The 26,238-nt window shown below is 42.2% G+C and overlaps 1 protein-coding gene across 1 annotated transcript; it reads right to left on the bottom strand.

Moving 5' to 3' along the window:
• Window positions 1–17,596: 17,596 nt before the first annotated feature.
• On the bottom strand, window positions 17,597–19,342 carry LOC310650386 (elongation factor 1-alpha 1-like). The gene has a single exon (XM_083379322.1). The coding sequence runs from the start codon at window positions 19,266–19,268 to the stop codon at window positions 17,880–17,882; it is 1,389 nt and encodes a 462-aa protein (XP_083235448.1). The 5' UTR covers window positions 19,269–19,342; the 3' UTR covers window positions 17,597–17,879.
• Between the last annotated feature and the right edge of the window lie 6,896 nt (window positions 19,343–26,238).

Raw genomic sequence — 26,238 nt, 5'->3', positions numbered from 1 at the left:
AAATGTTTTCCTAATTTGCCACTTAATAAAATCAGCAATCACTTCTTTGTCAAAAAAGGACATTTTTTTCTTTGCTTGATTTTGATTTTAGTTCTTTGCTGATTATATTTCTACGACATAAATTGGAATAGGAGAAATAGAATAGAGCTGGAACGGACTATGGAGGTCTCCTAGTCCAGCCCCCTGCTCAAGCAGAAGAGCCTATACCAGCTCAGACAAGTGACTGTCCAGTCTATTTTTAAAAACCTCCAGTGATGGAGCACCCATTGTTGTTGATTTTTGGACAAGTTTTATTAATTTTTTTAATTTTACATTCAGATATATGTGAAGCAATACAGTAGTTGGGTACAAAAGTAAACAATTGCAAATAATAAATTATTTGTAAATAGCTCAAGTTGTGTCAACAAAGATTCCCTCTCCGATTCCCTTAGTTATGACATAATCAAATTAATAGAATTAATACATTTCTAATTGTGACATAATCAATTAGAAGAATTTTCAATATATTTTTACTTATACATATCCATATCCTGTTTTTAAGTTTTACCTAATTGCAATAGAATATCCTGGAATAGCCTATGATATATATAAAAGAAAGAAAGAAAAAAACTTAATTTGGGGGTAACCCACATTTCCCTATTTCAATAAAAAGTATTTATCCTGTCTACAGAACAGGATAATTATTCATATTAATACATTCTTATTTTTACAAGTAAATTCTATTTATTATCTTAATAATTCACCAATTATTAGAAAAATATCTTTTGTTATATACTTCCAAATTATATAATATAAATCAATTCTAATAGCCAACTTTCCTTTCCCTTAAACACCTAAAAGTTAAATATAAAGTCAATTTATATCTATATCATTACAAAAAATATATTCTATATGTCATCTTAATAGTTCATCAATTAAAATAATGTCTTTTATTATATGATTCCAGATTCTATAATATAGTTCAGAGTTATGTTCTAATAGCTTAATTTTGTTTTCCCTTAACAATCTAAAACCTAAATATAATATCAGTTTATATTTTTTTAAGGATTCCCCTTAGCCCATTAAAAGAAATTTGTTAAGCTCTATTCTTACAAATCCCAAGAAAGAGACAAGTCTAATTTTTTAAATCTAAATCTTGCCTTCTTTTTGTGCCAATCAGGCTTCCATATTGGTGCCTTTAGATTCTCAGATGTGTCTCCCTTTCTTCCTACACACATTGTTTGAATCCAGGGAGACCATCCAAATGATTAATTGGATTCTGACAAGTCTCCAGTTTTGCAAAGAAAGTGTCCCCTTTGTAGTCATTGAAGAGTTGCTTTAATACCTCAATTTTCAATGTTTGGTATAATGTAATTGTCATTAGTTCAGTCTGGTCTTTTTCCTCTTCCAATTTCATCTGGCTTAGGTTAAAAGTAGTAACTGATGTTATGGTTATCAGTTGATTGGCTGGGTCCTCAACGTATTGTATTTGAAGGCCTTTTATATCTTCCCTCTTAATGTTGCTTTCTTCAAGTACTGTTATTTTTTTTGAGTTGTAGGTTTTATCGTTGAGATCAAGGTTTGGGCTTCAAAGTTCTCTGTAAATTGTGTTTGTTGTTCTTTAAAGTCTCCTATCTTAGTGTTACTTTCCAGTTCTTCTGCTTGTTTTTGGATTTTAATTTCATCATTTAAGGTCAAAGTTTGATTTGGTAGATTTAAGCTGTCAGATTTATCTTGCAGTTTGGCTTTAATTTGCTCAGTCATTGCCAAGATTGTATCAAGAATCAGTTTGTAATTAAGTGGTGGGATATATTCTTCCATTTCGTTGATGTTTATAGATGAGTTTTCATGGAGGCTATTTTAATAAGAGTCAATGATTGTCCACTTCTGGTATTCCTAAAGATTATTTTCAGTGCCAGGTGTTCCCAATTCTTATCTTTGAAAATAATGTCAAGGTCAGCTCTTTTATTCAGACAGCTCTCAGAATAAAAAAAGTTTACTTGCTGTACCAGGGTTCACCACAAGATGTCATCAATAGCATATAGAATAAGATGTAGAGTATTTTTCCAAATTAATAGAAAGCTTTTGTCCAATTAGTCTATTTTTTCCCCTTAATTCACAGCTTAAGCAGGAAATAGGGTGGTAGGTTCCCACAAAAAATAGAAGCTTTTTAGTAAGTACAAATAAGATTGCTTAATTTCTTTGCTTAGCCATTTGCTTTCTTTTAAGGCTTTAAAATTTATTCCCCAAGTATGCAATCGCCGGTCTCTCAAAATAGGGGGAGGAAATTTTTGAAAAAGTCCCACAGGAAGGTAGTTAGGGGAATAAGAAAGGTAAGGTCTCACCCAGGTCCTCCAGATTGCTTCATTGTGCTAGATGGTGCTTTGGGCTTTTGGCAGGGAACAGCTTAATGATCGGCCATTTTCTTCTTTGGGCCAAAGGAGCTGCTCCAGATTCAAGTGGAGGGCTGCTGCCCTTCCATGATCACAGGGAGGGCCTCCTTGCAGTGTTCGCCCCTCTAGGGCAACTTTTGACCCTTTTCAGGGTCCTTCAAGGAAGAAGGATCGGACAGCAGGGAGAGAGCTCTTCCTGCACATCTGCAAGCGCCGCACGTGCAAACCGGAAGCCCAAGCACCCATGGTTTTTGAAGGCAAGCTGTTCCACTCGTTAATTGTCCTCAGTGTTAGGATGTTTCTCCTTAATCCCAGGTTGCTTCTCCATTTGATCAATTTCCAACCATTGTTTCCTGTCCTGTCTTCTGGAGAATAATTTGACATTCTCTCCTTTGTGGCAGCTCCTCAAAATACTGGAATGTTGCTATCATGTCACCCCTATTTCTTCTTTTCTTTAGACTAGCCAACCCAAGTCCTGCAGCCATTCATCACTAATGCACTGCATTGTTGTAAGCTACTTCTCTAAAAGGTAACAGCTCAGTCCAATTGTCTTGTTGGTAAATTATGAAGCATCTCAAGTATTGTTCTAGTACTGAGTTCAAATGCTCTGTCCCACCATTCATTTGTGGATGATGACTAAATGACAGACCTTGACTGGTATGAAATAGGTTCAAAAAGTCTCTCCAGAACTCCAAAGTAAACTGGACCCCCTGTCTGAGATAATGCATTGTGGGGCCCCGTGTAGCTGGTAAATATGCTGTACAAACAATTTCACCAAGACTTTAGTGGTATGAATTTTCTGGCAGGGTATGAAATGGACTTGTTTGTAGAATAAGTCTGTCACTACCCAAATGACAGTGTTCCCTGCACTTTCTGGCAGCTTTACTATAAAATCCATAGGGATCTCTCTCCAGGGTGCTGAAGGGCTAGCAACTGCTTGTAATAATCCTGGTGGTTCCCCCACCACCACGTCTCTGCTTAGCTACTGCACAGACAGGGCAGCTAGCTACATAGCTTTCAATGTCCATTTTTATAGACAGCCACCAGAATTGCCTCTTGGTCAGATGGAGGGCCAGCCGTTTTTGAGTCATTGCAAAGTTGCATGATTTTTACTCTCTGGGTTTTTGGCACGTATAATTTTTCTCCTATCCAGGGCATCTTATCCCTCATCGAGCAAAGGTTTTTATGGCTGAGGAACTATTCATCTTTTTAATGCTTGTCTAAACTCAGTTCCTTTGCAGTGGTTGGGTCCTCCATTTTACTGCTCATTGGCATCAGTTTCTTTGCCTGAACTCTCCTGGTGACAGGGGCTGCTAATTGTTTTGGAGTCATCAAGGTTTTGATCACGTCAAATTTTATGCTATTATACTGCGGCATCCTTGATAAGGCAGTGGCCAAAAAGTTCTCTCCCCCTCCCCCCACCCCCAGGATGTACTTAATAGAAAAATCAAATTGGTGGAAATGCTGAGGCCATCAAGCTTGTTTGGGGGATAACTTCCTTGGGATTTTCAGTGCTTCGAGGTTTTGTGATCAGTCCACACCTGAAAGGGGATTTTGCTCCCTTCCAGGAAATGCCTCCAAGTGAGAAGGGCCCAGCACACTGCATACATCTCCTTCCCCCACACTGCCTATCTCTGTTCAGTTTCAGTGGGCTTTTTGGAGGTATATGCGCAAGGTTGCAATTTCCCTTCCGAATTTTCTTGGAGCAGTTCTGCCTCCACTGCCACATCACTGGCATCTGCCTGGATGACAAATGGCTTCTCCAGATCTGGGTGTTTTAACACTGGCTCAGCAGAAAAAAAGCCTCTTTAGTTTCTCAAAAGCTGCTTGACAATCCATAGTCCATTTCAATGGCTGACTGGGTTTTGGCTTTCTCATCCCCTTCATTTTTAGTAGGTTAGTGATGGGGAAGGTGATCTGAGTGAAAGAAAGAATAAACTGCAAAAGTTTGTGAATCCAAGGAAGGTTTGCAATTGCTTCCTCATTCGAGGCAGCACCCATTCTAACATCACTTGTACCTTCTCTGGGTCCATCTCTATTTCCTGGTGGGAAATCCTATAGCCCAAGTAATCAATTTTTTCATTGTAGAACTCACACTTTGAAAGTTTGGCATAGAGACGGGCTGCACAGAGCTTGTTTAAGACCACCCTGACCAGTTTGACATGCTCCTCCCTCAATTCTGTAAATGTTAGGATGTCACCCAAATATACCAAAACCTCCTTATACAGGTGCTTCTGGAGGACCTCATTTATCAGCTGCATGAATACTGCAGGTGCCCCTTGCAGCCCAAAGGGCAGCACTCAGAACTGGAAGCACCCCAAGGGGCAATTAAATGCCATTTTCCACTCATCCCCTTCTTTTATCCTAACTCAATAATATGCTTCTTTTAGATCCAATTTGGAGAATATTTTCACCTTGGAAAGATGGGGAAGCATGTCCCTCATTGATGGCAAAGGGTAGACATTGTTCTCACAAACAGTATTCAAAGATGTATAGTTCACACATAGGTGAACAGACCCATCTTTCTTCTCCCAGAATAGAACAGGGGTGGCCATCTTCAGCCATGCCAGCTGAATAAATTTCTGTGCCAGATTCTTTTCAACAAACTTCTGCAGCCACTTGAGCTCTCTAGGAGTCATCAAATAGAGCTTGGGCTTAGGCAGCTTAGCTCCTGGCAGGATTTTGAGGCACAGTCAGTAGGATGGTGAGGGGGCAGTTCATAAGACTTCTCCTCACTGAAAACTTTGGCCAGATCTTGTTATTCCTTGGGTATACCTTCTGATGCTCTGTCACTCATGGCTGCCACCATCTCGGACCTTCTCCCCCCTTTGGCTTCCTGCCTTGTGACACATCCATCCTTTTTGGGAACCTCATTTCTCCCATTCTCCAATTCACTCTCAGATTCCATGTTTTCAACCATGTCATCCACAAAATTAGGGGCCATTCCATGACAAGGGGCTACAATAAACATCAGAGACTCTGTATGGTCCCCATTGTGAGTTCAATCAGCTAGGTGGCCAGGGTAGCTGGAACTCCCCCTGAAATCGACCCATCTAATTTACCAAAGGAAATGGGTTTCTTCAGCCTCCTCACTGGAATTCCCAAATTCCCCGCAAGGATTGGGCTGATTAGACAATGGGAGCAACCTAAGTCTATTAGAGCTTTAAGGGCTACTTTCTCTTTCATCTCTGGGCTGAACAGTTCTATGGGTTTGGTGAGGGGAATGATGGGTCCACTTACCAGGGGCTCATCGTCTGAGTCACTGTCGGAGGTTTTCAGCAGTTTTTCCAGTGGGGTCAGAATTCCCCCTCCCTGGGTTTTAGAGGGTTGGACCTTGATGCCTCTCGTAGCAGTCTCCTGGGGCACAGTGATGTTTTCCTGGGTTTTCCCGCTATGACTCAGTCCGCCCTCAGGATTGGCACTTTTGATGGCCTTTTTTACCACATCTAAAGCAGGAGGTCGAGTGCGGGTTCGCAGTCAGGGTCGAAGCTGTCTCATTCTTCTCTTCTGGGGAGGAGCGTCTCCAGTTTTGACCCATTCACCATTGGCTACATGCCAGGTCAATTTCTGCCTATTCTGCCATGATATACCAACTATGAAGGCATGCCATATCCCCACGGGCGATGCAGGGTTTGTGGAGGTCATCCTTCAGCCTGTGTTTGAAAAGGCCAATGAGAATTTGTTCTGACTAGTTGAGGGTGGCTCGCCAAGTCTTCGAACTCCTCAGTGTACTTGGCCACCAGTTATCTGCCCTGCTTTATTGTCTTGATGCATTCCCTAGTATTCTGCTAGGAGGTCCTTGAATCTTCATTTCAGGGCTGCCATGAACAGATTAAAATTCTGGAGTTCAGGTGCATCAGTGTTATGCAGGGTCTCCATGCACCTGGCCATAGGACCCTCCAGGGACAGGGTTATGATCCTGACACATCTGCGGTCCCCAGGGATGTCTGACCTATATTTGTGCAGGTAGCTCAGGACATGGGCCAGGAAGAAGCCCAATTGCTAGGGCAATCCATCATACTTTATCTCCAGGGCTGGAACTTTGCGATCAGGTGGATGAGTGCTCCTTCTAGCCTGGAATCTGTCTTCTCCAGCTGAGATGACACAGGCTGGGGTTGCAGCCTTGGCAGCCACTCCAGTGGTTTCTGAAGTGCTCAAAGAAGGGCCAGGGTTCACGAGTTCATTCTCCCAGATCTCTTCTTCCTTGTTCCATACCATGGCTATTGAGCCACAGCAGGGGTTGGCCTCTTTCTCCTGGAGGTTTTTGAATGCCTCCATCAGCATGCTCATGGCTTGTTTAAGAAAATGATCAGAGCGTGCTGGCCTCTCACCCTCCTCTTTACTGACATTGAGCAATCTCTCCATCTTGTGCTTCCAGCCAGGTTGATGGCTACCACATTTGAGGGCTACTTTTCTGGCTTTCATGTCCCAATCATCCTTCTTCCCCATCCCGATCAACCATCTCAGTTTCTCATGAGTATCTGCCTCTTCAGACGAGCTGGCAGAGTCTGAGCTGCTGCTACTTTCCCTCTTCTCAGCACCGTGATTAGATATTATCTTGCATGGTCCCTATGGTAAGAACTGACCAGGTTGATCACTTTGCAGATCCTTCCTTATGTAAGGACCTGCTTCCATTTCCCTACCAAGAAAGCAGAACTCTTGAAACTTGCATTATTTCAAAATGAACTTTTATTGGCAGGTACAGACAGCAAGAAAGCTAGGCAGGGTCTGAGGTTTTTCCACCCGAATAGATAGGTAAAACCCATTTAATAATAATCCCATTCCAACTGTCCATCTGGTTGTTTCAAATAGGCCAATCTATTGGTGACAATGAGCCATGGGAAATGGACCAATAAGGCGCCTCTCTCAAGGTTCTCAAGTCTTCGCAGTTTCTTCCCTCTGCACTTAGATAAGGCAGATGGCCCCAGGGAATTCCACTCACACCCCAAAGAGGATACATCAAAGCAGATAGAGGAAGCATGCACTAAAAACACTACAAACTCTTTCCCTCTCTCCTCCAGGGTGAATGGCAGAACCCAACAGCTAAAGCACAAAGAATATCTGCAATGGGGGAATTAATAAATGAGGATTCTGACAAGTCTCCAGGCCTTTGATCATTTTAGTTGCTCTTCTCTGAATTTTTTTTCCAAAGTCTCAACACCTTTTTTATAGTGTAGTGACCAAATTTTGTTGCAGTATTTCAGGTGTGGTCTTACTAGAGTTTTGTAAAACAGTAATAAGACTTTGTGTAATCTTGATTCTATGCCTCTGTTTATACAACCCAGGATTGTATTAGCTTTTTTGTCTGCTGCTGCACATTGCTGGGTCATATTCAACTGATCATCCACTAGGACTCCAAGGTCCCTCTTGCAGTTACTATTTTTCATCCACATCTTGCCTAATATGTACTTATAGATTTGATTTTTCCTGCCTAAATGTAAAACTTTGCTTTTCTCCACATTAAAACTTATTTTATTGGATAGGGCCCATTGTTCAAGTTTGTCAAGATCTTTTTGGATCCTGAGCTTGTCTTCTGGGGTGTTGGCTATTGCTGGCAGTTTAGTGTCACCTGCAAATTTGATGAAATCCCCTTCTATTCCCTCATCTAAGTCATTTATGAAGATATTGAAGAGTACTGGGTCTAAGATGTAACCTTGTGGTACCCCGCTGCTTACTTCTCTCTATGTGGATGTAGTACCATTGAAGATTACTCATTGAGTATGGTTTGTTAGCCAGATACAAATACATCTTGTGGTGATGTTGTCTATTCCACCTTTTTCTAGCTTACCAAGCAGTAGATTGTGGTCTACTTTGTCTAATGCCTTACTGAAATCTAAGTATGTTATGTCCACAGCATTTCCCTGGTTTACTAATTTAGTTACTTTATCAAAGAATGAAGTAAGATTGCTTTGGCATGATCTGTTTTTAACAAACCCATGCTGGCTACTAGTTATAACTTTGTTTGCTTCTCTAGTTGTTCACATCTGGTTTTTGAGTAACTTTTCTAGGATCTTCCCAGGTATTGGTGGTTGAATGATTGGTCTGTAGTTTCCTGGGTATGTTTCTTTCCCTTTCTTGAAAATGGGAACCACATCAGCCCTTTTCCAATCCTCATGTACTTCTCCGGAGCTCCAGGATTTTTGAAAGATATGATACAATGGTCCTGATATAACATTTACCAACTCTTTCAGAACTCTGGGGTGTGATCTGTCAGGTCCCGGTGATTTATGTTCATCAAAGTCAGATAGGTGTTCTCTTAGCCTTTTCTTGCTTATTTTAATTTTTGTTTCTAGTTTGTCTTTTTTGCAGTAGTTTTTATTTGAAGGTTGGGCCATAATTTCTTTTTGTGTGAAGACTGATGCAAAGAATGAGTTAAGCAACTCTGATTTCTCCCTACTGTCTGTTATTTCCTTGCCATCTTCTTTCTTTAGTGGACCTAGAGTTTCTTTGACTTTTTTCTTGTTATTAATATGTTGAAAGAATTTTTTTTATTGTCCTTGATTTCTGTTGCAAATCTTTCTTCATTCTGAGCCTTTGCTTTCCTGACTTCAACTTTGCATATTCTGGCTGTCGGCTGATAGTTATTTGTCCCTCTTTCCATTTTTTGTACTTGTCCTTTTTGTCATTCAGTTTGTCAGAGAGATATTCATGCATTCATGCTGGTTTCTTCTTGACTTTCTTGTTTCTCTTTTTCAGTGGTACTGTGCTGGACTGGGCTTTTATGATAGCATTTTTCAGAGTTTCCCATGTTTCTTGAGTTGTTTTCCCCTTTAGGATTTTCATCCATGGAATCTTTCCTAGCTTCTCTCTGAGTTTGTTAAAATCGGCTTTTTGAAGTTTAAGACACTGGTTGGATTATTTTCTGTTGCCTGTGCTTGCATTATATTGAATTCCAATATGACCTATGTCACTCTCGCCCAAGGTTCTGGCAACGTCAACTCCCTCAACCACTTCTTCTCTATTAGCAAGAATTAGATCCAGTATAGCTTTACTTCTAGTTCCCTCTTCTAATCTTTTAGATGACAAATTTGTTAGCTAGGTTGGTTAGGAATCTGTCTGATATCCCACTTGCTGCAGAGCTGGTATCACTCTTGATATCTGTATAGTTGAAATCTCCAATTAAAACTGTGGTATGCTTCCTACACACATTTGTTAACTGGTTTCTTCTGATAGGTTGGGTAGCAGTTAATATGTACCTATGGCAATGTCACTTTTTTCCTCTTTTATATTGACCCATATACATTCTGGAGAGATTTTATCTTTGATCATGTGCATTTCTGTAGATATGTAATGTTCTCTTACATATAGTGTAACTCCCCTTTCTCTTTTTGTGGATCTATTTCTTTTGAACAATTTGAATCCTTCCACCAATACATTCCAGTCATGGGTTTTGTCCCAGTAGGTTTCTGTAATGCCAACTATATAATACCCTCCCTCATGTACTATTACTTCTAATTCACTCTGTTTGTTCCCCAAGCATTGAGCATTTGTATATATAAGCATTTAAGACTTTTATGCCTATCTGTGGGTATATTTCCTGCATCTCCTGATTTTTGCTTGGTTTTTTTCTTTTTTCTCATTACTCCCTACCTCACTGTTTGATTTGTTTTCTTGGTGTTTATGATTGCTTTTGTGTTCTAGAGATTCTAAAGATTGGCAATCCTTCCCCCTCAATTTTAGTTTAAAGCCCTCCTGATGAGTTGGGTCAGTCTTTCTCTGAGTACATTTTTTCCTGTTTTCCTGAGGTGCAGCCCATCTCTTGTTAAGAGTTCTTCATGTAGGAAATGCAGTCCATGGTCCAGGAAACTAACGTTTTCTTGGTCACACCAACCCTTTAGCCAGTGGTTTATTTCTAGAATTCTTTTTCCCCTCAATGGGTGTTGGCCTTTTATTGGGAGCACTGATGAAAACACTACTAGCTACTAGCTCCTTAACTTTATTGCCTAGTTGCTTATAATCTCTCAGTATTGTACTCAGGTTTTCTGTTGTGTCATTTTTCCCAATGTGAAGGAGGAGAAAAGAATAGTAATCTGTGGGCCTAATTATTTTGGTTAGGTTCTTGGCCATATCTTTGATTTTTGCTCTAGGGAGACAACATACCTCCCTGGATTGTATGTCTGTCTACAGAGGGCTGATTCTGTTTCTTTGAGGATAGAATCTCCTGTTACCACCCCTCACCTTCCTTTTTGGGGGAATGCAGTCTGGTGTGCTGTTTATATGTTTATCTCAGGTGTGTTGGTTAGGTTCTTGGCCATATCTTTGATTTTTGCTCTAGGGAGACAACATACCTCCCTGGATTGTATGTCTGTCTACAGAGGGCTGATTCTGTTTCTTTGAGGATAGAATCTCCTGTTACCACCCCTCACCTTCCTTTTTGGGGGAATGCAGTCTGGTGTGCTGTTTATATGTTTATCTCAGGTGTGTTTGTTAATGTCACTTTTTAGGGATATTTCATGTTGTTTCTTTGATAGGTGTCAGCATGTTTTCTTTAAGGTGGAGGTTGTATGTCTGCATATTTCCATCTAGGGGGAGAGATTGCTCAATTTTAATGGGGCTGCTTCTGGTTGGGTTAGATTGGGCAGTAGGACTTTGTTAGTTGTATGTTGCTTCTTTCTTTGATTATTGCATTTCCTTCTATGTATGACATACCTCCATTTGTCTTCCTCCAAGGTTTTATGTGTTGGGTCAAACCTCTGGGAGTTATTTGTTCACTCAGCTGGCCACTCAGCTTTAGAGATCAGAGCTCTCTAACTTGAAGTGCCTATGCTGCTGCTGCTGCTGCCTTTCTCCCCTCCACAGATTTTGCCACCACCAATTTCTCATAGCCACCTGTTACCTGTTGCTCCAAGCCCTTTGTCCTCCACCAGTTGGGCTCCCAGGCTAGTAGATGGGGGGCCTGCTGATCTCCCTGGGGAGGGAATGTTGATCAAGTCCTCCACCTGAGGCAAATCACTGGGGAAGACTGAGGGGTTGGAGAGTTGCACGGAGAGGGCTGTGGTAGTCAGGCTGCCTCTAGTTTGCTGGGCCCTGGGCCGGGATGCCTGGCTTCCCCCAAGATGGGCTGCCTAAGGGTCTAAGCTATTCCTCACCCATTGGTTTGCTGCCTCCAACATTCTCCCTTCTTGTTCAGCTGCCAGTTTCCTGCTCTCAGTTGCCTCTTTTCCAGCATTGGGCTGCTTGGTTGGACTCCTGAGCTGGATCTATTCTCTGCTGCCAGCTGCCTCTGACTCCACATGCAGCCATTCATTTGCTGCACTCCAGTCTGCTGGTATTTTTCCTTCTTACTCCAGTTTCTTCTTTTCCTTTATGCTTTTTATCTTCTTTATCATTCTGATCCTTCCCCCCCTCTCTTTGTACCATCCTACTTAGTTTAGTAACATCTCTCCCATGATCTGATACTGCTTCCTATGTTGCCACCATCTTGTAAATTGGATTGGGAGAGAATGGCTGGCTCAATGGCTGAAGGTGGGCCTGAACTTTGGTTGTTCCAACTGTTCAATCACTACATTTACACACATTTTTAAATGTTCTTTTAAAAGTCTCCTTGTCATTTAGGAATAGTTTATTGCTATTGTTGTTATTTACATTGTATATTACATTGTTTCTTAGAGCATGGAGCATAGTACTTATCTTTATGTTCAGTTTGTACTCTTAATTTAAGTAAGATCTCCTGATTAAGTGCTGATCCCAACTAGAATAGACAATGCCTAATATCCAGACCCGAGAAGTATATTATCACAATGCCTCTACCTTGCCAGGATTTACCAGCATTTTAATGAATCTTATCCAGTCATTACTATTTCAGGATATCAAACCTGCCACCAAACAATTTATTCTGAGACTAAAGGACTGGAGAAATAAAATTGAGTATCATCAATGTACTGATGATTTACTGATGGGCTTATTTTACCCATGCTACCCTTCTCTGTTCAGTGTCTGACAGTTTCTTAGAGGTATATGCACAAGGTTGTAACCTCCCTTCTTCCTTTATAAGAGAACAGCCTCCACAGTCACATCACTGGCATCAGCTTGGATGATGAATTCCTGGTCTGGGTCTGGATGCTTTAAAACCAGCTCCATTGAGAACATATTTTTAAGTTTCTCAAATGCTGCTTGACATTCACCTGTCCATTTTAGTGGCTAGCTAAGTTTTCATTTATTCCCCCCCCCCCAAGTTTTTAACAGATTGGTGATAGGGAGGGCAATCTGAGCAAATGATGGAATGAATTGTCTATAAAAATTTGCAAATCCCAGGAAACTTTGGAGTTGTTTTCTGATTCTTGGGGTAGCCCAATCCAGCACTGATCTCACCTTTCCTTGGTTCATCTCTATCCCCTCATGGGATATGTGATACCCCAGGTAATCAATATGCTCTTTGTAGAATTCACACTTAGATAGCTTGGCAAACAGTTTGGCAGAGCATAACTTTTTCAAAACAGTTCTGACCAATATAATGTGTACATTTTTCATTTCAGAGTAGATGAAGATATCATCCGGGTAGACCAGAACCCCTTTATACAGGTGCTCTCTCAGCACATCAACTGCATAAAGATGGCAGGGACTCCCTGAAGTCCAAATGGAAGTACTTTAAATTGGAAACATCCTAATGGGCAGTTAAAAACAATTTTCCATTCATTTCCCTTCCTAATCCTCATGTGGTAGTAAGCTTCCCTCAGGTCCAGTTTTGAGAAGATTTTCCCTTTTGAGAGTGTGCTAACATGTCCTTCATTAAAGGTAGGGGTACACAGTCTCCACACACACAGCAATGAGTCTTCGATAGTCCACGCAGAGACAAAAAGACCCATCTTTTTTTCCTTAAACAGGACTGGGGCAGCTACTTGAGGTTTAGCTGGCTCAATAAAACCCCTTTGTAAATTTTTTCTTATAAACGTTTCCAGTTCATTCAGTTTTCTAGGAACCATTGATTACATTTTGGGTTTTGGTAGCTTCACTCCTGAGATGATCTCAGTAGCACAGTCTGTGGGGTGGTGAGGGCTGTTCTTTTACAAAGGAATAAAGAAGGGAGGTTACAACCTTGTGCATACACCTCTAAGAAACTGTCAGACACTGAACAGAGATAGGCAGTATCAGAATCGATTTATATTTCATTTCAAACTATCTCTTCTGTGCAAAAACCAAATCTCATCTTCCCCTGGATTCTGCCATTCTCAAGGGGGAGAGGGAACAAGCATGGGGCTTTATTGCTTTCACTTCCTTCATTAAATGTAACCTTTGTTTATTCCACCTGTCTGCTATCCATTACAATGTAAACCAAATTGCTTTCTTACTAGGCATTCTCCCTGAACTTACTGGGCAACTAGAAAGGTGGAGGGGGGGGGGAAAGAATTATAATCCTTCGGGATCTGGGTTGTTTCTCCAAAGAAAGTGTGAGAAGCTGTGGAAATGATCGTGCTGCAAACAGATTTTTATCTTTCTTTTCCCACGATGGAGTTACCACTTGGAGATTGGCTGATCTGGAACTGACCAAATGAACTGTGCTTGGGGGCACTTTAAAATTTTTGAGACCTAAAGAGAGAAGCATACTATCATGTTAGGATTAAGGAAGGGGATGAATGGAAGCCCTCATTCAATGGGTTGTCCAATGGGTTGCTACCAGTTCAAAGTTCTGCCATTTGAACTGCAAGGGCCCCTCACAGTTTTTATGCAATTAATCAATGAAGTGCTAAGAGAGCACCTATTTATCTTCACTAAGACCAAAGATGAGCATATTAATCTAGTCAGAGCAGGTCTAAAAAAATTGCGGGCTGCCCACCTATATGCAAAATTATCAAAATGTGAATTCCACCAGGAAAGAATAGACTACCTGGGGTATCGCATATCCCTGCAGGGCATCAAAATGGACCCCGAGAAAGTCAGGGCAGTATTAGAATGGGCACCACCCACACAAGGAAGCAATTGCAATGTTTCCAATGTTTTGCAATCTTCTACTGCCAATTCATCACTTTGTTCACCCAAATAGCCCTGCCCCTCACAACCTTGTTGAAAATGAGGGGCGGGGCAGTGAAACCCAACCAGGTCCTGAAGTGGACAACGGAATGTCAAGAGGCTAAAGAGACTTTTTTCTGCCGAACCAGTACTGAGACACCCGGACCCTGATAAACCCTTCATAATACAGGCAGACAGAAGCCATGTGGTGGTGGGAGCTGTATTATTACAGGGCGGTATATAAATGTAATAAAATAAATAAATAAATAAATATTACAGTAACATGAAGAGGGGGCACTGCAACCATGTGCATATACATCCAGGAAACTCATGGAGACAAAACAACATTGGGATGTGTTGGAAAAGGAGGTGTACGCTGTGAAGTGGTCATTACTGGTCTTAGCACTTTCACCGATTCTGTTTCACACTTAAACACTTATCAGGGAGAAAGAATTTCCTGGCGGATGCACTGTTTTCACATGCCCCAATATAACAGCACATGAGCCACAGACTCTAAACCACCTATGCCCAAACAACACCAGGGCCCAAACTAAAATAACATCACAGCTGGATAGCCAAACTGGAATTAAATTCTGAAAGTCTTTGGGAAAAGATGAATGGTTCCAGAAAAATAGACATGTGTGCACAATCAAAGACAGACTACCCTAGGTGGGGGAGAAGTTACATACAGTATACCTGCCATCCAGAGGATCAATTTCATGCAGTTGTGCCATGATACAAAATCAGCAGGGCATTTTGGATTTGTAAAAAATTTACATTTAATTAAAAGGAAATTTTGGTGGCCATCCATGAAAAAGGACATAGAAAGCTATGTGGCCAGCTGCCCAACCAGTGGTGAAACCCTCAGCCCCCTGAAAAGAAATAGCCATGGATTTTATAGTGGAATTACCAGAAAGCAATGGGAACACTGTCATCTGGGGAGTTACAGATTTGTTTTCCAAACAAGTGCATTTTATCCCTTGCCAAAAATTACCACCGCAAAAACCTTAGTGAAATTATTTGTGCAGCACATTTACAAATTGCATGGAGCACCCCAATGCATCATCTCTGATAGGGGAGTGCAATTTACATCAAAGTTTTGGAAGGAATTTTTATCCCTCTTAGGAACCACTCAGGGACTGTCATCTAGTCATCATCCTCAAGGGAATGGCCAATCAGAATGCAGGAACTCAGTACTTGAGCAATACTTAAGATGCTTTATTATTTTCCAGCAAACAAATTGGACAGACCTATTCCCCTTTGCAGAAGTTGCTTGCAATAACACAGTCCACTCCAGAACAGGCTACACTCCTTTTCAAATAGCCACTGGTCAAAGTTTTAACCCTATGCCAGAACTAATCCCAAACAAACCAGAAGTCCCATCGCTGAAAGAATGGATTGGACAATTGCAAAACACCTGGCCAATCATTAGGAATAGTTTCTCTAAGGTTTTTGTGGTGGGAATCTTTTGGCAAGGGATAAAGTGCTCCTGTTTGGAAAACTCCGTAACCCCCTGGATGACAGTGTTCCCATTGCTTTCTGGTAATTCCACTATAAAATCCATGGCTATTTCTTTCCAGGGGGCTGAGGGGTTCGCCACTGGTTGTAACAGTGCAGGCGACTTTCCTTGCAGCCTCTTAGCCATCGCGCACATTTGGCAGCTGGCCACAAAGCTTTTTATGTCCTTTTTCATGGATGGCCACCAAAATTGCCTTTTAGTTAAGTGTAAGGTTTTTACAAGGGACGTGGTGGCTCAGTGGGTTAGGACGCTGAGCTTGTCAATCAGAAGGTCAGAAGTTTGGTGGGTCGAATCCAGAGTGCCGCATAACAGAGTGAGCACCTGTTACTCATCCCAGCTTCTGCCAACCTAGCAGTTCGAAAGCACGTAAAAATGCAAGTAGAAAAATAGGGACCACTATGGTGGGAGGGTAACAGCATTCCGTGTTCCTTTGGCGTCTAGTTATGCCGGCCACATGACCATGGAGACATCCTCGGACAAGCACTGGCTCTTTGGCTTTGAAACAGAGATGAGTATCAGCCTCTAGAGTCGGAAACGACTAGCACACATGTGTGGGGGGACCTTTACCTTTACTTTTTAAAAGGTTTTTACAAACCCAAAATGCTGATTTTGTATCATGGTACAACTGCATGAAATTGATCCTCTGGGTGGCAGGTATGTGTAACTTCACACCCACCCAGCGTAGTCCGTCTTTGATTGTACACACATGTCTATTTTTCTGGAACCATTCATCTGTTTCCAAAGATTTTCATGGTAGTATGCTTCTCTTAGGTCTAGTTTGGTAAAAAAAATATCCTTCCTTTCAATAGGTGGGATAGCATATCCTTCATGAGGGTAGGGGATACAGATTACTTACACTAATTGCATTCAGGGTGCAATAATCTACACAGAAACACATAGTGCCATCCTTCTTTTTCCTAAATAGGACCAGAGTGGCTACTTTGGGTTTGCCAGGTTCAATAAATCCCCTTTCTAAATTTTTATTTATGAATCTTTCCATCTCCTCCATCTCTTTAGGGCTCATGGAGTATAGCCTCAGCTTTGGGCATTTTGCCTCAGGTTTGATTTCTATAGCACAGTCCATGGGTCAGTGAGGAGGGAGCTCATCCGCCCATTCCTCACTGAAAGCTTCAGCAAGATTCTGGTATTCTTCTGGTATTTCTGGTAACCGCTTCTCTTCTCTCACTGATGCTTTCTGTGCTCCTAGGGTTTGTGGGGGCCTTTGGGATTTTAGGTTTGCATGATCCGCCTCTGGGAATTTGAGTTCTGCTGTCCTCCAATTTACCGTTGGATTCCATCTTTTTAACCATTCCAGCCCTAGGATCATTTGGCATTCCATGCCTGGGGTCACTACAAATGTTATATCTTCTTCATGGGTACCCAGGGACAGATGAACTGGTAAGGTGGCTAGGGTAGCTGGTACTCCCCTACTTGCTATGGACCCATCTAACTGGCCAAATGAGATTGTTTGCTTTAGTCCCCACACTGGAATGCCCAAATTCCCCACTAGCGTTGAGCTAATGAGGCAGCAGATGCATCCAGAGTCTATTAAAACTTTCACTTTGACAGCTTCAGGCATGGAGGAAGCTAATATAGTCACTGTCTTGAGGATGGGTGGAATAGATCCACTTACCAGGGTTTTGCCCTCCAAGCTGTGCTCTGAGGTGTCCACCACCCCTGTGGTGTAGGCTGGAGTTCCCTCCCATTCCTTGGGAGGGGTTGTAGACTCTACAACCTCTATGCCCCTCATGGCAGGCTCTTTTTTTTTAAACTTTTGATTTTAATGGTCTCAAAATGTGTGACAGATTTTGGTCAAGTTGTTTCCATTTAAAAAAGATTACTGATTTTAAAAACTAATAACTTAGAAACTGCCACGAAACAAAATGGTCCACAAACATTCCTTTCCTTCTGAAGCTTTTACGATGCATTGTAATTATTAACCAGTCTTTTACTATTAAACTTAAATGGCCAATTGAGACAAACAGTTCTGAGACCATGCTTCCACCACTGATTAAGACTGAGGTGGCAGTTGTACAGAATTTTCATTTAGCCTTCTGAGCCTTCTGGGCAGACTTTGTGACCTTGCCAGCACCAGCTGCTTTTTTATCAACAGCCTTGATGACACCAACAGCAACGGTCTGTCTCATGTCACGCACAGCAAAGCGACCCAGAGGAGGATAGTCAGAAAAGCTCTCAACACACATAGGCTTGCCTGGAATCATGTCAACTATGGCAGCATCTCCAGACTTGAGGAACTTTGGACAATCTTCCAACTTCTTACCAGAACGATGATCAATTTTTTCCTTCAGCTCGGCAAACTTGCAAGCAATATGAGCAGTATGACAATCCAGAACAGGGGCATAGCCAGCATTGATTTGGCCTGGGTGGTTCAGGATGATAACCTGTGCTGTGAATCCAGCAGCTTCCATTGGTGGATCATTTTTGCTATCTCCAGCAACATTACCACGACGGACATCTTTTACAGATACATTCTTTACATTGAAGCCAACATTGTCACCAGGCAGAGCTTCACTTAGGGCCTCATGATGCATCTCAACAGATTTTACTTCAGTTGTAACATTAACTGGAGCAAATGTCACCACCATGCCTGGTTTCAGAATGCCAGTTTCCACACGACCGACTGGAACGGTACCAATCCCACCAATTTTGTAGACATCCTGAAGTGGCAGGCGTACAGGTTTGTCGGTTGGACGAGTTGGTGGCAAGATAGAGTCCAGAGCTTCCAGCAGTGTAGTTCCACTAGCACTACCATCTTTACGAGTCACCTTCCACCCTTTGAACCAGGGCATATTAAAGCTAGGTTCCAACATGTTATCTCCATTCCAGCCTGAAATTGGCACAAAGGCCACTGTATCTGGATTGTAGCCGATTTTCTTTATGTACGTGCTGACTTCTTTGACAATTTCCTCATATCTCTTCTGGCTGTAAGGTGGCTCAGTGGAATCCATCTTGTTGACTCCAACAATGAGCTGTTTTACACCCAGAGTATAGGCCAGAAGGGCATGCTCACGGGTTTGTCCATTCTTGGAAATACCTGCTTCAAATTCACCAACACCAGCAGCCACAATTAGGACAGCACAGTCAGCCTGAGATGTACCAGTAATCATATTTTTGATGAAATCTCTGTGTCCAGGAGCATCAATGATAGTGACATAATACTTGCTGGTTTCAAATTTCCAGAGTGAAATATCAATAGTGATACCACGTTCACGTTCTGCCTTCAGCTTATCCAATACCCATGCATACTTGAAGGAGCCTTTACCCATCTCAGCAGCTTCCTTCTCAAACTTCTCAATGGTCCTCTTGTCAATCCCACCACATTTGTAAATCAGATGACCAGTGGTGGTGGACTTGCCAGAATCGACGTGTCCGATGACAACAATGTTGATGTGGGTCTTTTCTTTTCCCATGGTGTGTGGTTAAGATAAGGCTTTTCCGTCGGCTTTAATAAAGATCCTCTGAAGCAGCGGCAAACCCGTAGCGAAAAAGCATGGCAGGCTCTTTTGGTTGGCTGGGGAGTTCCCTGATTTCCTGGCCGGTGTTCGGTCTGATTTGCGCTGAGGGGCTTTTGAGCGGCTTTTGTATATTCAGCCACTGGCTGTCTGTCCTGCCTCACCGTTCTGATTCTCTCATGGGCCTTACGATCAGCCAAGGGGTCCTTGAATTACCTTCTCAAGGATGACATGAACCATTTGAAGTCATTGAGTTCTGGGGCATCAGAGTCATGCAGGTTCACCACCCAGTCTTCGGCCATCCCATCCAGGGCAGATTGCACGATATGGATGCAGACTTTGTCACCGGGTATGTCTCATCCATATTCTTCCATATAACTGAGGACTTGAATTAGGAAAAACCCCAAGCATGGTGGCTCCCCCCTGAATTTTGCTTCCAGAGGTGGGAGTCTTTGAACAGATCACTGCCTTCACCGCTGGTGGTATTGCCACATATTCTGATCCCTATCTGTGGGTTGGCAGAGGGTGGGGGCTGCTGAGGTCATAGCTATGGGTTCAGCGAATGTCCCCAGTGCTACAGGTTCCAGATCCCTCCCACTGTCTCTCCAGCTGCAGCTCCCAGTTCTGGTGTGGCTGTGGGGCTCAGGTTTCTCCTCCTTTAGAGAGCCAAGGGTTTTTCATCAGTCAATAGCTTTCTCTAGGATCCAGTCTGAGTGTGGTGCATAACTCCCATCCTCCCCGCTGACATGCAGGGAATTCTCTGTCTCTTGCTTCCATTTGGGTTGGTGGCTGCCCCCTCTCAGGGTCATTTTCCTCGATGCCTTTTCCCACTTGCTTTTCCTTCCAAGGCCCATCAAACTCCACGGTTTGTGGTCGCGCATCTCCTCCACCTCTTCCCCAGAGGAATATGTTGCTTCAGCTCCCGATAGTTGGTGGGATTTTAGTTGGGGGTAAAGCTCCCTTTCCATGGGGCTTCCCTCCTTCCCTGCCTCATTGTTAGACATTGTATTTTTTTGTAAAATCCCCCGGTAAGGTTCTTCCAAGTTGATGCTTAATGCAGATCCTGTCTAATATCAGAACCCACTTCAGCCCACATCTTAAAAAAGAAGGACTCTTGGAGACAAGATTTTCCATGCAGGAACTTTTACTGAGAAATAGGAGATAGCAGGCATAATAGACAGGATCTGAGGAATTCCCTCACAGATCAATATTTTTAAAGTGTCCCCAAGCAAAACCCCACCCCATAGTTCATTTGGTTAGTTCTGGATAAGCCAAGCTCCAGGTGGTAAGTCCATTATGGGAAAATAGAGATAACAGTCCATTTGCAGCAGGATCATTTCCACCCTCCTCACACTTCATTCAGAGAAACAAACCAGATTTTGGAGGGTTGTATTTCTCCCTTTCCCACCCCCTTTCCTTGTTGTTCATAGTTTGAGAGGGAATGCCTATTGAGAAAGCAATTGATTATATTGTGATGGATAGCAGGCAGGCGGAATAAATAAAAGTTACATTTAAGGGAGGAAGTGAAAGCCATAAAACTCCATGCCTATTCCTTCTCCCCCTTGGGAATGGCAGAATCCAGGGGGAGATGAGATTTGGGGTTAGCTCAGAAGAGATAGCTAGAAATGAAATATAAATGGATTCTGACAGCAAGCATACAAAGCACAAGCAGACAAAAGAGAGTCAACCTCACACCATTCAGTGTAGGAGACATGGTATATTTATCTACAAAATACCTAAAATCCCTTACAGCCATGTAAAAAACGTGGACCAAAATATATAGGACCTTTTTCCAATTAAAAGAATCATAAACCCAGTAACAGTAGAATTAGAACTACCCAAAAATCTTAGCCAAATACACCCAATTTTTCACTGCAGCTTGCTGAAAAGGAAACAACAGTCACCCTTATGGCCAACCACCCCTCCCCCCTACCTCCAGTCATGGTTGCAGGAGAACAACACTTCAAGGTAAAGAAATCATAGATTCTAGAAAGTTCCACAGAGCAATTCAATACCTAGTAGCTTGGAAACATCTTCACTCCTCAGAAAATGAGTGGGTCCATAAACGTCACATCAGAGCACCTAAGTTGCTAAAAAGTTTCATACAGAATATCCCAACAAAACAGGCTAACATCTATATTTTTGTTTCCTCTACAGGTGGATCTCTCCTATTTTTAAAGAGGTGCAGGATGTCAGAAGCCATTTATATTTCATTTCTAACTATCTCTTCTGTGCAAAACCAAATCTTATCTTCCCCTGGATTCTGCCATTCCCAAGAAGGAGAGGGAACAAGCATGGGGCTTTATTGCTTTTACTTCCTTCATTAAATGTAACCTTTTGTTTATTCTGCCTGTCTGCTATCCATTACAATGTAAACCAAATTGCTTTATTACTAGGCATTTTCTCTGAACTTACTGGGCAACTAGAAAATGGGGTGGGGGGAGGAATTATAACCCTCTGGGATCTGGGTTGTTTCTCTGAAAGAAGTGTGAAGAGCTGTGGAAATGATCGTGCTGCAAACAGATTTTTATCTTTCTTTTCCCATGATGGACTTAACACCTGGAGATTGGCTGATCTGAAACTGACCAAATGAACTGTGGGGAGAGTTTACTTGGGGCCACTTTAAAATTGTCAGGATGTAAGAGAATGCCTCAGATCCTGTCTATTATGCCTGCTATTTCCTATTTCTTAGTAAAAGATCCTGCTTGGAAAATCTTGTCTCCAAGAGTGCTGCTTTCTTAAGAAGTGGGAAGAAGTGGATGCTGACAGGCAGTGTGGGAAAAAGAAGCCTATGTAGTAAGATGGGCTTTGATTACTTGGAGACATTTTCTTAAGGGACATAAAATACCATTGCATAAAAACTTAGAGGCTATGAAAACACACAGGAAACTTTCCCCAAAACAAGCAAGGTGGTCGTAGCATTTTCACAGATTTAATTTCACGATCCATTACCTGCCAGAGGAAAAGAATTTTTAGCTAATGCCCTATCAAGATTGCCTCAGTAGAACAGTAAGAAGCCTGAAATAGCTAAACCATTCCTGCAGCCTCATCAACTAGCTGCCCTTGTCACTACCAGGACTCAAGCTAGAACAAAGGAACCAGAAAATAAACCTTTACTGCTGGAATTCAAACAGGCTTTAAATACTGATGAATGGTTTCATAATCACAACAATCTATGTGTACTCAAAAATGAATTAGCATGGGTTTGGGGAAAAATATATGTCCCAGCTAGCTTGAGACTTAAGATGATGGCAGCTGGTGATGATTCAAAGACTGCTGGGCATTTTGGATTTGTGAAAACCTTGCATCTAATTAAAAGGCAATTTTGGTGGCCTGTATCAAAAAAGGACACTGCAAACTATGTAGCCAGTTGTCCCTTATGTGCAGCAGCAAAATGATGCCAGGGTTACTACAACTGGTAGCAAGCCCGTGACCACCATGGAGAGAGATTTCTGTTAGGCATATGGTGTTAGCCTACAATGTTGGGTTGAAAATATATTAACCATGATGTTGTTATGTCTTTAAGAAGTTAATTGGCCAATGGGTGTGTAAGTGTTCTCATGGCCATAAGAGGAAGCTAGGAATGTAGCCTCTCTCTCTCTCTGAATTCACTGATCTCTACTATTACTGTTTTTGCTCTGCTGTTGGTTTACTACTGTTGTAAACCTGAACTGTGTATTGACCTCTGGACTGGTAAGAAGACTTTGTATTTGGATTGCTACTTGGACTGTTTATTTTTGACTGTGCATTTTTGTTCTTACACCACCTTAAAGTAAACTACTTTTTGTTTTTACAACTCAGTGTACTCTTTTTTTATTGAAAAGTTTTACAGTACATTTTATCTTTAACAATCCCCCCTCCCCCCACCCCTACCTAACCCTCCCTATCCCTCCCCCCCATTCCCCCCTCCCCCCCGACTTCCCAGAGCTAAGTACAAGGTATAAAAACAAAGAACAATCATAAACATCTATATGCTAACAACAATAAACTATTAATTCTATCGCCCTCTAGCTCATATAAAATGACTACAAGCAATACTGATATTACATATAAAAAGAAAAAAAACTTATTCAAATGCTAAATAAAACTTTTTAGTCCCATAATTGTTCTGGATATAATCAATCCACTTTTTCCACTCCATAATATAACGTTCTTGCGAATGATCTTTCAAGTAAGCCGAAATCTTTGCCATTTCCGCCAGGTCAGAAACCTTTAGAGTCCATTCTTCTATAGTCGGCAGTTCCTCCTTTTTCCAATATTGACCTATTAAGAGTCTTGCTGCTGTGATTAAGTTCAACATCAACTTAATGTCCACAACAGTAGCATCTGTAATTATGCCCAATAAAAACAATTGCGGACAAAACTTTATCCTTTGCTTAAAGATCTTCTGCATATTCCACCAAATTTTTATCCAAAAAGCCTTAACCTTTTTGCAGGTCCACCATATATGAAAATACGTTGCATCTTCGCCACCACACCTCCAACATTTAGGTTGATAATTCGGATACATACTTGCAAGCTTTTTAGGATCTAAATGCCATCTATAAAACATTTTATAAAAGTTCTCTCTTAGGTTTTGGGCTTGCGTAAATTTTACATTCCTCACCCAGATCTTTTCCCACGTGTCCATTGTAATAACTTCTTGAATATTCTGGGCCCATTTTATCATACAGTCTTTAACAAGTTCTGTTTCTGAGTCAATATCTATCAATGCAAGATAAATCCCTTTGATATGTGCTGGACCCTGGTTTCTAATTTGCTTTATCAAATTTTCATCAGTCATTGAGAAACCAATTTTCTGATCTTCTTTCCACCTGGCATGTAATTGAGTATATTGGAACCAAGTTTGGACGATCTTCTCATCTCGCAAGAGATTGTACGGCTTCAAACACCAGACGTTCCTTTCCAAACTTAAGATCTCCTTATATGTAGTCACATCATGTTTGAAGCCCACATTTATGTTTTCTATTGCATGTTTCGGAATTGCCCACAATGGTATCTTGTAGTCTAACTTATGTCTATACTTAACACTGGTTATGGGCCCAGGCCTGTACTGAGAGTAAGTACACAAAGTATTCCTAGCTGAGTTTGTGTTAGCTATTTGGTGTAAAATGGCACAAGAACTATTGACAGGCATCTCCTGGATAACCCAGTTGGATGGGACAAACTATGTTTCCTGGTCCACGAAATGCTGCTTGCTTTTGCGCAAGGAAGGACTATGGACTGTAGTAAATAACCCACCTGATACTACTGCTTGGGATGCAAATGACGAAGAGGATGCAAAGAAGATAGACGACTTTAAACTAAACAATGAGAAAGCTCTTTGCATTATTGGACTAACACTGAATGACCAGCAGCTTGTCCATATTCGTGGTGAGGAGTCTGCTGCTAGGTGTTGGGGCATTTTGCGAAGGCTTTATGTTCGAGACAGTGTGGGTGCACATATACACCTTACACGTAAGATGTTTAGGGCTCGTCTGCAAAAGAATGGAGATATGTTGACCCATTTAAACTACATGAAGGCAATTTTTCAAGAGCTTCATGAAAAGGAGCTGATTTTTTCAGAGTTGCATCAGGTCTACATTATTCTGTCATCTTTGGATGAGAGTTATGATGGGTATGTTTCTTCTTTGGAAGTCCTGACCAGAAAGGAACTGACATTGACTAACATTACTGGGAGACTGCTGGAAGAGTCCAGAAGGAGGTGTGACAGAGACCAGCTGAGAGAGACACAGCCACGAGAGGAGCAGCCATTCACCACTGCTTACAATGTCAAGAAATGTTATTCTTGTGGGGCTAGAGGGCATATAGCCAAATTCTGTAGAAAGGGTAGAAAACAGAATGTAAATAGCAGTGGGAAGGCTAAAAAGGGCATTGGTTTGGCTGTTTCTGGTGAACCAACATCCAGAAATAATGAATTGTGGGTTGTTGATAGTGGGGCTTCACAATGCATTACTAAAGAGAAAAAGAGGTTTATTACTATGAAAAACAGCAACCAATATGTTTCACTGGCAAACGGTTGGAGGATGAAGGCCTCTGGTGAAGGTAATTCCTATTGTCCATGCATTAATGAACAGTTACCTATGTTATATATACCTAAACTAGATGGTACTGCCCCAGACGCTTAATGGATCCCGAGAGGTTCCAGGCAGCGATGGGGTCCCCACCTGCCTCCCTCACTCATAGCTCGGCAGATGCCTTAGTGGAAGCCTGGGAAAAGGCAGCCACTGAGGCTCTTGACTGAGTTGTACCCTTGCGGCCCCTGACCCGGTGCAGATCCCGTCGAGCTCCATGGTTCTCCGTGGAGCTCCGGGAGATGAAGCGTCGGAGACGGGGCCTAGAGAGCGGTTGGAGGTCCAGCCGATCCGAATCCGACCGATTGCGACTAAGAACCTATGTTAGGTCTTATCTCGCTGCGATAAGGGTGTCGAGGTCTAATCACTTCGCTACCCTTATCACGTCCACAGATAATCGCCTGGCCGCCCTGTTTAGGGCGACTCGCTCCCTCCTTAATCAGGAGGTGAGGGAGGAACCTTTGCATGGTCGTGCCGAGGAGTTTAACCAACATCTGTCGGACAAAATCGCTCGGATTCGGACCGGTCTGGACTCTGACTGGGCAGAGTCTGAGGATCAGGACACGGGCGGTCTTGTCGATATTACCTGGGAGGAGTTTGATTCTGTGACTCCAGAGGAAGTGGACAGGATTATGGGGAGGCTGAGCTCCACCACATGTTTATTGGACCCGTGCCCTTCCTGGCTGGTTTATGCAGCCCGGGAGAGGACATGCAGCTGGTTCCAGGCAGTTATATCAGCTTCTTTGAGTGAGGGTAGCTTCCCTGCCGTCTTGAAGGAGGCGGTGGTGAGGCCTCTCCTCAAGAAGCCTGCCTTGGACCCAGCTGTATTGAACAACTTTCGTCCGGTCTCCAAC

This window comes from Vipera ursinii (genome assembly GCF_947247035.1).
Source record: "Vipera ursinii genome assembly, chromosome: Z".
Taxonomy (NCBI): Eukaryota; Metazoa; Chordata; class Lepidosauria; order Squamata; family Viperidae; genus Vipera; species Vipera ursinii.
The sequence above is the reverse complement of the archived record's forward strand: the minus strand, read 5'-3'. Positions and strand labels throughout refer to the sequence as shown.